The sequence below is a fragment of the Pteropus alecto genome, unplaced genomic scaffold, assembly GCF_000325575.1.
Source record: "Pteropus alecto unplaced genomic scaffold, ASM32557v1 scaffold40, whole genome shotgun sequence".
NCBI lineage: Eukaryota > Metazoa > Chordata > Mammalia > Chiroptera > Pteropodidae > Pteropus > Pteropus alecto.
Window position 1 is genome coordinate 8,980,740 of NW_006431919.1, and position 14,901 is coordinate 8,995,640.

General features: G+C 44.5%; 1 protein-coding gene across 1 annotated transcript in view; it reads left to right on the forward strand.

The window, feature by feature from the left end:
* The first annotated feature begins 6,151 nt into the window (after positions 1 to 6,151).
* The window catches only part of FABP6 (fatty acid binding protein 6), a 10,053-nt gene continuing 1,303 nt past the window's right edge, over positions 6,152 to 14,901 (forward strand). Inside the window, exons 1-5 of the mRNA XM_025042993.1 lie at positions 6,152 to 6,197; positions 7,028 to 7,034; positions 11,914 to 11,993; positions 13,421 to 13,581; positions 14,824 to 14,901. The exon at positions 14,824 to 14,901 is cut by the window's right edge and continues 1 nt beyond it. Of these exons, the coding sequence (XP_024898761.1) occupies positions 11,927 to 11,993; positions 13,421 to 13,581; positions 14,824 to 14,901 (306 nt within the window). The 5' untranslated portion in view covers positions 6,152 to 6,197; positions 7,028 to 7,034; positions 11,914 to 11,926. The remainder of the gene's footprint in view (positions 6,198 to 7,027; positions 7,035 to 11,913; positions 11,994 to 13,420; positions 13,582 to 14,823) is intronic.

Consider the following 14,901-nt stretch of genomic DNA (forward strand, 5'->3'; position numbering starts at 1 on the left):
GACACTCACACTTGCACACATGTTCACATCTCCTTGTGTATATATGCACATCCCTTCAGGCGAGGAGGTGCAAAATAGCTTAGTGAGTGTGGGGGAATCCACCGATAATGAGGTTGCAGCAAAGTGACGGTTAAGACCGAAAATGAGGCTGAGGAGGTGGTCAAGGGCCACATCGGGCCCCTGGGCTTACCTCTACACTTCCTGTGGCCCCGTCCACTCATCCTGACCCTCAGTGCCACGTGACTTCTCATTTGGCCTTCATCTTCTATCCACTGGTCTTATGCAAAACTTCTGAATCAAATTGATAAACAAGATGTTTTGGGATAGAAGGTAGCAATAAGCAAAATTCCTTTCTGGCTTGTGTATGTGGTTATTTGGGCTTTATTTACTAAATAACCCTTTTTCCCGTGACCCAGAGGAGTTGCCAAAGATATTCTTGTTAAATTTGCCTGTATTTATCATTTGACAGTGTAGATTTATTTTTCGGCAATTTCATGTTTCTAAGTTTAATAAAAAGCGATTTCCGAAATAGCACATATGGTATAATCCTATTTTGAATAAAATGTTTATATATATATTTATACATGCATATAATAAGGTCTGGAAGGATATATACACCAGCTATTAAACAATAGTTACATCCAAGTGATAAGATTATAGATGATCTCTATATACTTTAGAATTTTCTGCCTTTTTCTCAATTTTATGCAGAAAGAACATGTTACTTTTATCACCAGGTTAAATTACTTCAAATTAAAAAAAAAAAAGTTTAATCTACATTTTGGCCAAAAGTATAAAGTTATTTGTAAGATAATGGGAATAAGGAGAAGCTTTCAGAGAGAAGTCGAAAAAGGAGTTGTGAAATCAACTTGTGTGTAACGGAATCTTCCAGGTGTCTCTTGGAGACCGGCTCTGCCCTTACCAAGGGAGCTTTGAGGCCCATCCTCTGAAACAAGGCCAGTCAAACAGGTAAAGAAAATCATTAAAACAGCTCCAACCTCAGTGGAGGTCTCATCTAGGTGAAAGTATGGGTCATGTGTGCATGAAAAGCATACCAGACAGTAAATGACAGGTGAGCTGGAGAGAGCTCACCTGGAGGTTGGGAAATAGGGATTCTGTCCCCAGTTTTGGTACCCAGTGACCTTGGGCAAGTCACTTCACCTCTGTGAACCTCAATCTCCTTATTTGTCGAAGAGGTGTAATGACAATGATTGGAACGCTGGGATGATCAGATGAGATAACCTATCTGTGATTGCTCTGTGCACTCTGAGGTGTGGTATAGGTCACCTTTCAACCTGCAAAGGTGCCTCCAATGTGAAAGAATTCCTCCCTGTGGTAGGAATTCAGACCCAAGCAGTAGGCAAGTGGAATAGACCATTTGGGGGCAGGGCCACCTTTGGAGGGGCCTTTAAAACCCCACCGCGTGGGCTGCAGACTGCACAGCTCTGACCTGACAGACTGCAAAGTCAGGAAGGCACTCCCACCTCGGCTCACAGACCTGCCCAGCCGGTTCCCTTCCGTACACCTCAAGAAGAGAAAAATAGGAGCTGCCACTTCCTGGCCCTCCCTGAATGTCTGACCCTTCCCGTAATTTAACTGCCTGCTCAGAATAATTACTTTGCTCCTACTTATGAGCTTAGAGCAATAGTAGTTCCCAATAACTAGGGACTTAATAAGGCTAAATTATAATGAGTGTCCTGCGGAATTACATACTGCATTAACACCAAATGAGTTCATTAGAAATTCATTAGGAGTGATTCCTGTGGCTGCCACAGGAATTAATCACAGTTAGCCAACGGCAGGAGAATGGGGGATGAATAATTGCACAGGGAACTGGATGAAGACCTTTTGGCAACTGACTTTGGCCTGAAGCAATAATTTTCGAGGGTCAGGGGCTGCTTTGGTTGTAAGTTTGGAGGTGAGGTTGCTTGGATGTTGTTGGAGCAAACTCCTCCTCCTCCTTCCTGGTTGTGGCCCCAGCCAGGTTATCCCAGTAGACATGGGGTAGGCAATCTTCCTGTCCAGTCCTAGGGAGCTGAGGAATCATAGAGAAGGTTTACAGTTCTTGCCTGCCTTACAGGCGTGCATTTTTCCTTCCCCTGTAAGAACACTCCTATGTTCCTTCCACGTTCCTCGAAGAACTACTCCTCCCCTTGCTGCACAAGGGTCTTTGCGGGACTGTCATTCAAGACCCTCTGCCTACACCCGAGAGTGGATACAGGTCCCTAGCTATAGGCCAATTGGATTTTCTCTCCCGGTACTTTTTAATTAGCTAACATTTATTAAGTATGTGCTAGGTGCCAGGCCCCTTTCTAAGTACCTTCATGTATTGAGTTATCTAATCTTCCCATGTCCCCAGGAGGAAGGTTTAATTGTAAGTCCCATTCTGCCAACAAGGAATCCCAAGCACAGGAGTTATGACCTGTCCAAGTGATTCAGCCAGTAATTGGCCAAGCTGGGAATTTGAGTCTTGAGGAGAGTGCTATTAGGATGGAGGATGGTTGAAGGTGATTCATGGAATGGCAGTACCCTAAGGGTAAAGAAGAGTCCCTCCTTCTGCTCCCTGGTGCTATGTGCTGTCTTAAAGTCTGGTGGTTTAGTTTTTTTATTCTAGTAGGAGCTAGCCTCTACTCACCCACCCCCCGCCTTTTTTTTTTTTAGCTTATCACTAAGAATCAGTGTCCGTTACATCTGGAAGAGCTTTGACTAATTCCTGAACCAACTGACAAGTACCTATAAAGTACCTACTACAGGCTCACCCTGGGTCAGCTGCTGTGCAGGTCACACAGAAGCATAAGGCAGACTTTCTACCTTCTAGTTAGTTACATCTCAGAAAAGCAATGGTAACAATTTAATCCTGTGCGCCCTATGCAGGTTCTAAGTAGAAGAGAGTCAGACCTCAGTGGGCTAGATCAGGGGAAAAGGCATCATGGAGGGCACAGCATGTGAACTCAGGGAGAGGTCACTGTCGTGGATGCCTTTTGAGCATCTCCCCATCCCACAGACCCTCTTCAAAAACTGTCCCTCTCCACCCAGAGCAGCTGGCCCTGAAGGCTGAAATAGGACCTCATGATCCCATTGGTGGGGCAGAGCATCTGGACCCCTGTCTGTTTAGCGAATTCCCCACTGCATGGTGGAAGGTGGAGTTCACCTCTCAGTACAAAGCTGAAAAGACCAGATACCCATGTTCCCATCACCCTGCAGCGATGAGGTGCCTACCATGATTTGAGCTCAACCAGTCAGACATTCCCACTAGGACATTTCTTCTGCAGCTTGTGATGCAAAGTAGCAGGGACAAGTGAATCCATTCTGGTGGTTTGGGGGCCATGTCCAATGCCAGGGGAATGGTGGCTGCAGTGCCAGTGTGCAGTGCCAACGTCGACAAGGGGTGCACACTGCTCAGTCCAGCTTTTGGTGGTACTAGCAATGGGATCATCACAAAACCATTTCTGTGATGTGACTGTGGCTGTGGTTCTATCTGCTTGTTCACTCTCATCCCTGCTTGCTTTCCAAGACTGAAAATTCTGTGACCTAATTGATATCTTTACAGTAAATTTCTCTTCTGCTCAAATCAGTTTCCACTGCTTGCAATGAAGAGCTCTGCCTCCCTGGCCACAGCCTATTGGACCAGGCAGGGGTGGATACCTGACTCATGACAGACCAAACAGGTTGTCCCTCACCTGACTTAGCTTCTGCGGGTTGCTCTGAAAGTCCTGCTGTTTAGGTACACGTGGACAGCAGAGGAAGCGGGTCTGTGGAGAATCAAGTAGACAAACAGAGAAGCTGCACATGGGGAGAAAGAGAGAGGGAGAGAAACTGGTTCCTCTAGTTCCTTATGAAGCCCTCTGTTCTACCCCTTTGGGTTCCCTGAGTTGCCCCTGCACCCTTAAAATATGAGCAAAGAGTGAAAATAGGAAATATGTAAAATGAAGTCACTTTAACCTGGCTGCTTAAATTATTAACATTATGAAGGTTGAGGTATGAGGAAAGACTAGTCTTGTTCTAACTAGCCTGGGAACATAAACTTTTTGAACTTTCCAGTGTGTCAATGCCTGAATCAAATGGATAAACAAGATGTTTTGGGATAGGAAGTCTGGACATGCACCAGACCTCCAAATAATCCTGATTACTCCCTGAACAACCCATGTATCCAGGCCACCTAACATGTATTATCCAGACCACCGAATGTGGCCAACCCCGCTGGCGCCCTCCTCTAGACCACCTGGCATCAGACTGATAACCATTCTGGACCAATACTAGGGCTAAGAAGGCAGGACTGATTATTCTCAACAACGCACTATAAAAACGCTTAATTTTTCTTTCTTCTTCAGAACACTTCTGGCTTTTTGCCTATGTTCAAAGTTGCAAACTCTAAGATCCTTGAAAAAAAAACTTTGTCATTAACTTCTAGCTAAAGCCTCCAGACTTTTTTTGAGCTTGTTTGACAAACATTAGATTGAATCATATAAAATTATTTTCATAGGTCAAGAAGGTCAAATACTAGCAATTATGCACTGTGTAACCTAATAAGTTCCCCCTTTTGGCCTGCCTAAGCTAGCTCAAGTGGGTTTCTTTACTTGCAACCCAAAGGGCTTTGTCTACAACAGTCAGACATTCCATCAGCTCAAAATTCGGGAGTGAAACAGGCAGAGACAGAGCAGAAGCAGAAAACAAGGGTTTTCCTTGTTGGGCAAAAGACGGTCCGCAGCGGGGAGGGTGCCCTGCAGACCAGTAGCTAAGGACATCCCCTCATCTCTGGGCACTGTCTCTGAGGTCGCCATTCTCCACTGATTTATGAACCAGGAACTTCAGCCCCGTACCACTCATCTCAAATAATACTATTCATGTTACTAAATGGTCTTGAATAATGCTTTTGCTTTTGTTTTCTCCACATTGTGGCGTTTCCAACAATAGGTAACTGGTTAATAAATAGTCGTGATATTCTTACGTAGTGAATTACTATATGGCCATTACAGTGATGAATGGGGCTGGGGTGGGCACTCAGGTGGTGGGAGTGATGTAAGAGACTTGCTAAAACTAGTTGGTACAAGGAATGGGGCTCGGAACCACCCAATGGTGAGGGGAGGATGACAGAGCCGGTTCAAACCTGGCTAAAGGAGGACCATGAATTTGTAGAGGCATCACCCACTATTGTGCCTTGTCCTCTGCTTGTGGTCAGCAGTCCTGCAGATGGGAGGTGAAAAGACAAGTTTTTTTGTCCTGAGATGGGACCAGGGAAGCCAGGTGGCCAAAGAACATGGAGGGTCCTGGCAGAGGGAGTGATGCAAGTGAGCTGCAAAGCACAGGAAGTGAGGCTAAGAGTGAGAGATGAACTGGGCCCAGGGGATGAGCTGTGAGCTAGGAGCGTCATTTAGTGGGGCGGGGACTGTTTTCTACTGTGTATCTCCATCTCCTAACACATAGCCTGGTGCTCAGCAAACGTGTATTGAAAGAATGAATTAACGAATGCATGGGTGATAACGCTGGCAGGAGAGCCAGAAACTGGCATTCTGCTTTTCATCAGCGAGCCAGCAGTATTCATAGTGGTGGCGAGCTCCACCTCGGGTCAGGGAGAAGTGAATGCAAATCCAGGCTTCATCGATGACAAGCTGTGTGACCTTGGACGAGTCACCTAACCTTTCTTTTCTGTAAATAGAGATAATAACAGCTCTCTTAGAAGTTTCTTGCTTGGATTAAATGAGATGCCGTGTGTTGAGCACTTTGCACAGTGTCTGGCACTTGCTAAGTACCTTGAGAGCAATAACGGTCTCCAAGATCCTGGTTGGTTCTGAGGCTGCATCCAAACCCAACTGCTGCATTTAGTTAGAGAAGACGAGTGCAGGGTCTGAAGCTAAACTGCCTCCTCTACTTGCCAACTAACTGACCTTTCTGAGCCTGCTTTTTTTCTTTTTTTTCTTTTTCATTTACACCGTGGGGATAATATCAGGACCTGCATAACGGACTGGCTAGGAGAATCGGGTGTTAATTCACATACAGCATTTAGCACATTGCAGATACGTAAGAGATGTTGGCTCCTAGCATTCCCTATCAACTGAGATGGAGAAGCAGGCTTTGGAAGAACAGGCGTTTTGGACATGTTAAGCTTGAGATGGCATAAGACATGAAGTGGAACTGTTAGGCAGGCAGTTGGATATCAGTTCAGAGGGGAGGTCTGAAACGGAGGGAAAAAACGGACCGTCATCAGCTTATAGATGATATTTAAAGCCATGGACTGGATGAGATCACTAGGGGAGTGAGCACTCAGAAAAGACAAAAATGAAGACTGAACTCTGGGGCATCTGACACTTAGCGATGATGGAGACAATGTCACAGCAAAGCTGGTGACCAGACACAGCAGTGCTGAAGCTGCCCAGCTGGCCTGGCCCAGCAACATTTACTTAACGCATTCTTATATACTATGTGCCAGGCTCTGAAAAGAAATGATTTACAAAAGTTAACTCATTTAATACTCATAATGACCTTTGAGGTAGGCACAATGATTATCCCCATTTTTCAGCTCAGAAAATAAACAAAGGAATATAAATAACTCGCCTAAGTTCATACAGCCAGCAAGTGTCACAGCTGTAATTCAAATCCAAACAGCCTGGCCTCAGAGTCCCTGTCTCATCTAATTTCTAACTCTAATTTCTAACTGTGGATAAACAAACTGCTGACTGGACTTTCCAAGAGAAAGCTGAATTTCTTAGCCCCTAACAGAACGAGGAGAATGATCATGCGGTAAATTGCCCTCAGAGGTCCCAATTAGCCTTGACATTCTAGGATCAGCGCCAATTAGAATTTCAGATTCTTGGTTGAAGAAAGAAGAGGCGAGCTTGATCAAGACATCGATAACACTGACCGATCACTTACTTCATGCAGGGCCCAGAAAACTGCCCAGGCTAGGAGGGCAGGAGGATACCCAAGGCTTCTCCTCCGATCCTGGACTCGGGCACCTGCATGTCCCACCCGCTTCACTAGTTACTGTCAGAATCACAGCAACTGATTGGAGGCAGGAGCCAGAGTTCAGGTGGGAAGTTAGGGCTCAAGGGGATTAACCTTGGGGCTCTTCTTTATCTCCAGGAGGGTTGCTCTATGGGGTCAATTGCCCCATAAAACTGAACTGTGATACAAGGCACTTTGAGTTCATTTACCCCTCTTGAAAGGCTCTCCATGAATGCCTGAACAAACAGCTGAAGAGAGAGAGAGGCATGGCATGGGTAAAAGGGAGGGAGGGGGCAGATGCACACATAGACTCCGGTGAAGTCTATGTGTGCAGACTCAGGTGTTCTGGTGCCATTGTTGTCCTTTCCATGCTTCCACCACTCCCATCTGCCATTGACACTGACCTGGATGAGAAGCTACTAAGGAGAAAACAGTTCTGGCTGCGCAAAACAAAGTCGATGGAAAAGGGAATTGAATGGGGGCCTGGAGAGGCCATCTGGTCGATCCTGCCAGCTCTCGCTCACGTCTCCCGGCCTGGAGTTTCTCATCATAACTGTGCATCACAACCCCTGGGGAACTTGTCAAATGCAGATACCAAGATCCTATTCAGACCTACCGAATCAGCACTTTTGGGGGTCAGGGCCCAGGGATTTCTGTTTTTGTTTTTTTTATAAGCCCTTCCCTCCTGCACCCTCAGCAGTGTATGATGAAGACCACACTTTGAAGAACACAGTCTCACAGCCTATTCCAGACTGATCTGAACAAATAAAACGGAATCAGCAGTGTCCCAGTGCCTGGGTTCATATGCATATGGAAGTATGAAATGCAGCCTCTCTCCTTGAAGGGATTACAATCTAATTGGGAGATAAAAGACACACTTTGTGAAGAGTTAAATTAGTGCTATAATAAGTAGTAATTCAAAACGATAGGCAGATAGGCTGGACAAATTGCCAGTGAGTAGGAATAACTATCACTCATTGAGCATCTACGAAATAGTAGATCCTCTGCTAAGCACCTTATTTATATACTCTCATTTAATCTCATTAAAACTTTGGAAGAAAGGTATTTTTATTCCCACTTAATAACGATTAAATTAAGGCTTTGGCTTATTTGTCAATTCCTCTCAAATCAGCTTTTCCTGATCCTTAGGAGGTGGTCAGCATGATGTCCCTTCTCCCACAATATCCCAGTGTCACACCATGTTGTCATTGCCTGTTTACTATACTGACTCTTCCACAAGACCTGAAGACAGTTACTTGACAGTTCCAGAGTCTAATACATAGTAGGTGCTCCAGTAACGTTTGTTGAATGAATCTAGGTTATGTGTCTGAAGTCTCAGAGCTAATATGTGAGGCTAATACATGTGACTCTAAAGCCCAGGTTTCCCCTGAGCCATTACAAGCAGAATGTACATAGTAGTCTGATTCCTATAGGTGACAATCTATAGGTTGCAGTAATCAGAGAAGGCTCTTTGGAAGAGCTGGAGAAATAATTTGAATTTGGAAAGAGAGATGAAAGGTGAGCAGACATTTCAGGCATGCCAAGGCATGAAGGTGGGATTCAACAAACTGCACACTTCCTCCAAGACTAGAGACCCCATGGGATTTTAGGAGACTGTACCCCATGTACTAAGCCCCTATTGCTTCCCAGTTGTCACCTTATATCTAATTAACATTCATTCCAATTATTGCTGTTAAATTGTTTTCCTCCAAGATTCACAGAAAAATGGCAAATGCTCTATTGTTTTCCCGTGCCGAGACTAGGGTGATGTAATATATTCTATTAGCGGGTTCTCCATTTGGAAAGTCCCCTTTAGTAATGAATGGGATAGTTTTCAGTTTCCATGAAGAAATAAGATCCATTAATGTCTATGATATAATACTAATTGGGGAGAAAAAGCAAAACAAAACGGGATCTTTGTTAAAAAGAACAGAAAAAAAGTATAAGCACAAATACGTTTGTATGCATGTGGGAAACATCTAGAAAGTTACGTACAGAATTTATCAGCAGCTGGCTTTGGAAAATGAGAGGTAGTGGAAAGTGAGGCTTTCACCTTTACCTAGTTTTGAGCTTTTGTCTTTTTAAACATTGAGTATATATTAATTTTACAAGTGAAAAACGACACCCTAAGTAGCTTTCAGTTTATTAGTGTTTTGTCTCCCCCCAAATTTTCTGCTATGAACATTTATGACTTTTATAATCAGAAAATTAAAAGCCCTTTCCTCCATACAGGTTGTTAAAAAAAGAAAAATAGGTTCTCAAGATGGCACAATTTGTGATGTTGAGGGGGCAGAAAGTTTGGGGAAAAGTACTAAAGATGTTTTAAACTCTGCGTCTTGAAAAATTGAGCACCCAGGCAAGCTGAGCATAAACCAATTAAGCCCTAACTTGGCAAAACATGTTAAGAGCTCTAAGAATGTTCCAGGTCCCATAACTTTGTAATCCCATCCTGGGGCTTTAGCTCAAGGAAATGCTTTTTAAAAAATCTTCTGCTATAAAGAAGCTCACTGTGGCCTGGCATTTAATGGGGTGAGCCGGGATCCCCCTAAGAGTCCAACAGCAAATGTTATGTAGCCATTTCTAACCATAAAAATGGCAGCGTTTTAGAAACATGAGACTGTGTTTACAAACTAATGATGAGCAAAGAAAGGTAGAATGTATGATTGCATTTCCATGGTGATTCTGGCTATTATATATCTGCTCTATTAGAGTCAGTGAGAAAGCAAGGATGAGAGAGAAGGACAGAGAGAAGAGTGAAAAAGAGAAAAAGAGCATAGAAAAAAAATAAAAATTACAGTGTTAGGGTAATGGGGTTATGGAGGATTTTGGAAATGTCCTTAAATGATGTTGAAAGTTGTTTTGGTCGTAAATATGAACTATATACAAAGGGGCTCTGTGACTTTGGGCAAGTTACTTAACTTCTCTGAGCTTCTGTTTCATCCTTGGCAAAATGGGGACAATAATTGTACCTACTTCATAGAGTTGTTTTGAATATAAAATGAGATAATCCATGTAAAACACTCAGCATCATGCCCAATGCATAATAAATAATAAAGGTTAGCTATTATCGTCACTATTTTTTCATCATCATTATCAAGGAGGGAAAATCCTCATATTCTCTAGATGGGAGTGTAAACTGCTATAGCTTTTCATAAAGGCAGTAGAGTAACAGATATAAACATTTTATATGCAAAAACTCTTTGTTCCAGGAATCGTGTATCATCCTTAGCAAATAATCTTCTTAGTAAATAATCTGACATACGCACCAAGAGGTGTGAACACGAATATTTATCTTAGAGTTATTTGTAATAGAAAAAAGATTGGAAACAACCTAAAGATCCAATAATAATTGTATAAATTACGAAGCATACAATACTCTAGAGCTATTAAGAAGGACATGATATATTTTTTGTAATGATAGATATGTAACTGTATCATTACATAAAAAAGAGGTTACAGAACAATATAACCCCATTTATATTGGAAACTGTATGTATGCCTTGTAAAGTCTAGGATAGATACCAAACTATCTCTGCCAGGACCGTCAGTGACTCTGAATTACAAAATTTTAATATAATTTAGCATCAGAAAATCGATGATGATGATGATGGGTGTGTTGGGGTGGGTTAATATGTGTATGTATGGTTTTTAAAAAAATAAACCTTAGCTGGTGTAAAAAATGCTAAGATTGGATATTGAAGACTGGCAAAATGTGGCAAAGTTGGTTTCATCAGTTTTGAACCACTGAGTCCCAGGTCTGGGAGTTAGCCATTGTGGTGAGTTCTGCTTTGGGCACAAAAGATTGGGATTCATGGAGAGCCGTCTCTGGGAAAGAAGACAGACTTGCAAAAGTTTTCTTAATAATAATGATGAGAGCCTTTGTAGAGTGTTTCATATTTTGCATTGTCAATTTGCTGGATCCAGAGGACAGTCCCACGAGATAGACAGGGCAGGAATCATCACCAAGGAGATGGAGTCCCCAAGCGTGAAGTGGTGTCAGAAGACAGAACAGGAACCGGAAGTCAGGAGTCTGAACTCCCAGCCTTCTCAGCTGTGAGACTTGAACAAAGTAAAATTCATTGAGCTCCTAGACCATGGCTGGCACATAGAGAGTCTTCATGCACCCTGGCACCTCCTCCTCCAAGTCGGCTTGCTGGGTTTGTGGGCTGCTGCTTTACTCTGCTGCATTATCTGGACCCTTCTTGTATCTACCAAGTTCTCTTTGCTGCAGCCAAACTATTGTTTCCTTTTACCCTGGCCGTTCTCACCTTTATCACACTGTTCCCTTATCCTAGTATGTTGTCCATGTTCTCAGCCTGCTCCAACCTTACTGCTTGTCTCAACGTCCAAATCCTATTGTTCCTTCAGGACCTGCCTGTTTCGAATGCCATCTCCTACACAAGGAAGTACCAGCCAGCTGGACACCATCACTCCTTCCCCATGTCCCAGGCCACACATTCTGCTTGCACGTGTTTTCTTCAGGTATGTGTGTTTTGTCTCTGGACTAGACAGGAAGCTCTCTTGGGAAGGGTGTATGTCTCGTTCAGTGTTTCCTCAGTGCTGGCCCCATATGCAGAGGGTGCTCGATGCACGTTGGTCAATGAATGAGGGATTGAAAGAGTACATAAGGGATGATGAGCATGGCTAGAGAGTAGGACATGGATGGAGGGAGGGGTGAGCAGAGCAGATGATACTCTACATACACCCTGAGGTAGTGCTGGCTCTGACCTTGCTGGGAATGGCAATGGGATTGCTGCCAGCATGTCCCCAGGTGAATAACCTTACGGCTCTGCCCCTCCAGGTCCTGCCCACGTCATAAAACAGCAAGCATTTCCTCTTCAGGGGCAGGAGGGAGAAGTGGGGTGACTTAGGGGCTGAGCCTCAGTCATCCGGGAGGGTTTATAAGCTGGGGCACCAGATCACTCAGTTCCATGAACCTTCTTCCTCATCTCCCTTATCCCTGGCCTCCAGGTCTCCTGGCAGCATGGCCTTCAGCAGAAAGTATGAGATTGAGAGTGAGAAGAATTATGATGAATTCATGAAGCATCTTGGTGAGTGGGGTCCTGAGTACACCTTCCCTGGATTGGTCTGCAACAGCCAGCTCTGGGCCAGGAACCCGAATTCCTGGAGTAAAGCAGGACAGGACCCCATATAGTCTTTCATTCACTCCCTCTTTTGTTGAGCAACTACTCTGTCCCAAGCTCTCAGGCCAATAAGAACCATAAGACTCTGACTTTAAAACACTTAGAGAATTTTAGTATCTCCACTTTACTGATAGAAAACTTGAAGCCCAGAGAAGTTGAGCTACTAGTCCAAGGTCACACAGCTAGAAATTAGTGAAGTAGAGACTTGATTGATTTATTCATTCGAATATTTATTGAACACCTGCTATATGCAACGGCCAACCCAATGTTCCTGATGGCGGTGTCTCAGTGTGACTTATCCAAGCTCACACTGTAAATCAGTGGCAGACGTTATCAGAACCCAGGACCTTATGATGAGAAGATGGGTGCTGTCACCACATCCTGCTTTGTAAGAGGTGACTAAGGGGTTAGCATAGAGACTAGGTTTGATAGACGATCAGTTCACTCATTGAACAAACAAAGACCTCTTACTGTGCTAGGCTCTTTGGGCAGAGAGATCAAAGCCCTTGCTCATCTACCACAGGCTTTGCAACATCGGTGGTGAGGCACCAGGGAGAGAGTGGGCTTGACAATCCTGCAGGAAGCTTGGTGAATCTCTAATTCTGAGGCCGTGAGACTGTCGAGAGTCAGAAGACAGCCCCAAGGGACCAGTGCCCCACATTCTGGTGGCAGAGAGGCCCCCAGAACATAAGATTGCAGTTTCAAACCCAGATGAGTCTGATTCCAGGGCCTGGGCTGTTCATCTCTAGGCTACACTGGGAGGCCCTGGGGCTTTAGGGAGGCAAGAGCCCTTCTGAGTCAGTTACTGGGAGTGGCCCTGAAGTCAGCCACTTGGCCTCACCTGCAACAGTCTAGTGTGGAATCAGAAGCGAGCCAGCCTCGGTTCTAGACTTGCGTCTGCTGGGAACCTCCACTGAGATGCTGGGAGTCCCCTTTCCTGCTCTGGGTTTTCATTTCCTAATCTGGGAAATGTGAGCTTCCGAAGACAGTCCTGAAGGTCCCATTCATGCTTGAACTTCGTGAGCTTGGCAAGTTCCTGTTATATTTATGTTGTTACTATCAAAAAGAGCAGCTATGATTTATTGAGTGTCAACTATATGGCAGGAACTTTAATCCTGGCAACAGCCCTGTGAAATGGGCCTTATTATTCCTATCTTGTGGATGAAAACACTGAGGCTTAGAGAGGTACTTTCCCAAGCTGGATGGCTCATGATAGAACTGGGTTTGTGCTCGTAAGAGTCAGGCTAGCCTGCTGCAGCAGAGCTAAGCTCTTTCCCAAAGCCACAGGTTATAAGTAGCTCTTATGTGGCCTTTCTGCTTGTCCCTGGGCCCAGGGCTTCCCAGTGACATGATTGAAAAGGGTCGCAACTTCGAGATTGTCACAGAGGATGGGCAGAACTTCACCTCATCCCAGCACTACCCTGGGAGCCACTCCATGACCAACAAGTTCACCATTGGCAAAGATTGTGACATGGTGACCATAGAGGGGCAAGAAGTTCAAGGTGAGAGGCCACTGGCCACTCTTCCCTCCTTCCCCAGGCCTCTGGCCAACTTCTGGGTCTGAAACATGTCCCCTGGGGCCACTTCCCAACCTGAGGTGTCTCTCTAGTCTAGCCTCCAGAATGAAGAGCTTAAGTTACTTGGCAATTTAACCATTCCTGGGTTTTAATGCTATCATCAATAATAAAACTATAATGATAATAAAAATTATTTGCTGAGCACTTAGTATATGCCAGGCACTTGCTGAACACTTCACACATGTTAACACAGTTAATCCTATGAGATCGCTACAGTTACTACCCCGGTTTACAGATGGGGGTCGGGCTGAGCCATGGGATTAAGCAGCTTGGCTGATCACATGGGGGCGGGGGGCTTCGGAGAGCATAATCACTTTTTTTATGCTGCCTCCCAGTGTAGCCTAGAGATGAACAGCCCAGGCCCTGGAATCAGACTCATCTGGGTTCGAAACTGCAATCTTACGTAGCAAAAAAAGTGAAAAGCGGCTGTTTGTCCCCATCCTACCCAGACTAGTCCCTCTGGTCTTACACCCATTCTGGGCCCCCTCTGGATCCCCCAGCCATGACCATGAGAACTCTGCTCCTCAGGCTGCCAAGGTGGAGAATCAGTAGTCATAATATTCCTATTATGCTATTTAAAAAATTTAACAATCTCTCACAATGTCTTTCTGTGTCAGCATATATTGATTCGTCTTATTCCTTTTAATGGCTGCACAGTAGCCTATAGTATGGAAATTCTATCATGTATTTAACACTCTCTTATGGATAGTCAGGTTATTTACCTGAATTAATCTAGGTCAGATACTTAGCTTGTTTACAATTAAAACCAATGCTACAATCAACACCTTAGACGATATCATCATCATCCTAATAATGATCTTAACTAATCCCATAGTTAACAAGGAGGGCACGCCACATACCTAGCACTGTTCTAAGCAACCTACATATGTCATATTAAATCACTTAATCCTCACAATAACTCTATGAAGTAGGTACGGTTACTACCCCCACTTAGGGATGAGAAAACTGAGGCACAGCGAGGCTGAGTGACCCGTGCAGGTGATCTATATCTTTGGGTCTGTGTAATCGTATAGCTATGAAGCAAATTAATTCCTCGTGGGGGATTGCTGGGACAGCGGGCAGGCCCTTCATCTCTGAGGGGCTGGCCTGCTTTTGGGGGCCTTTGCCAGCTCAGCCTCAGTGTTATGCTTCTCCTCCAGGCTACGGTGCAGATGGAGGGTGGGAAGGAGGAGGTTGACTTCCCCAACTATCGCCAGACCTCGGAGATCGTGGGTGAC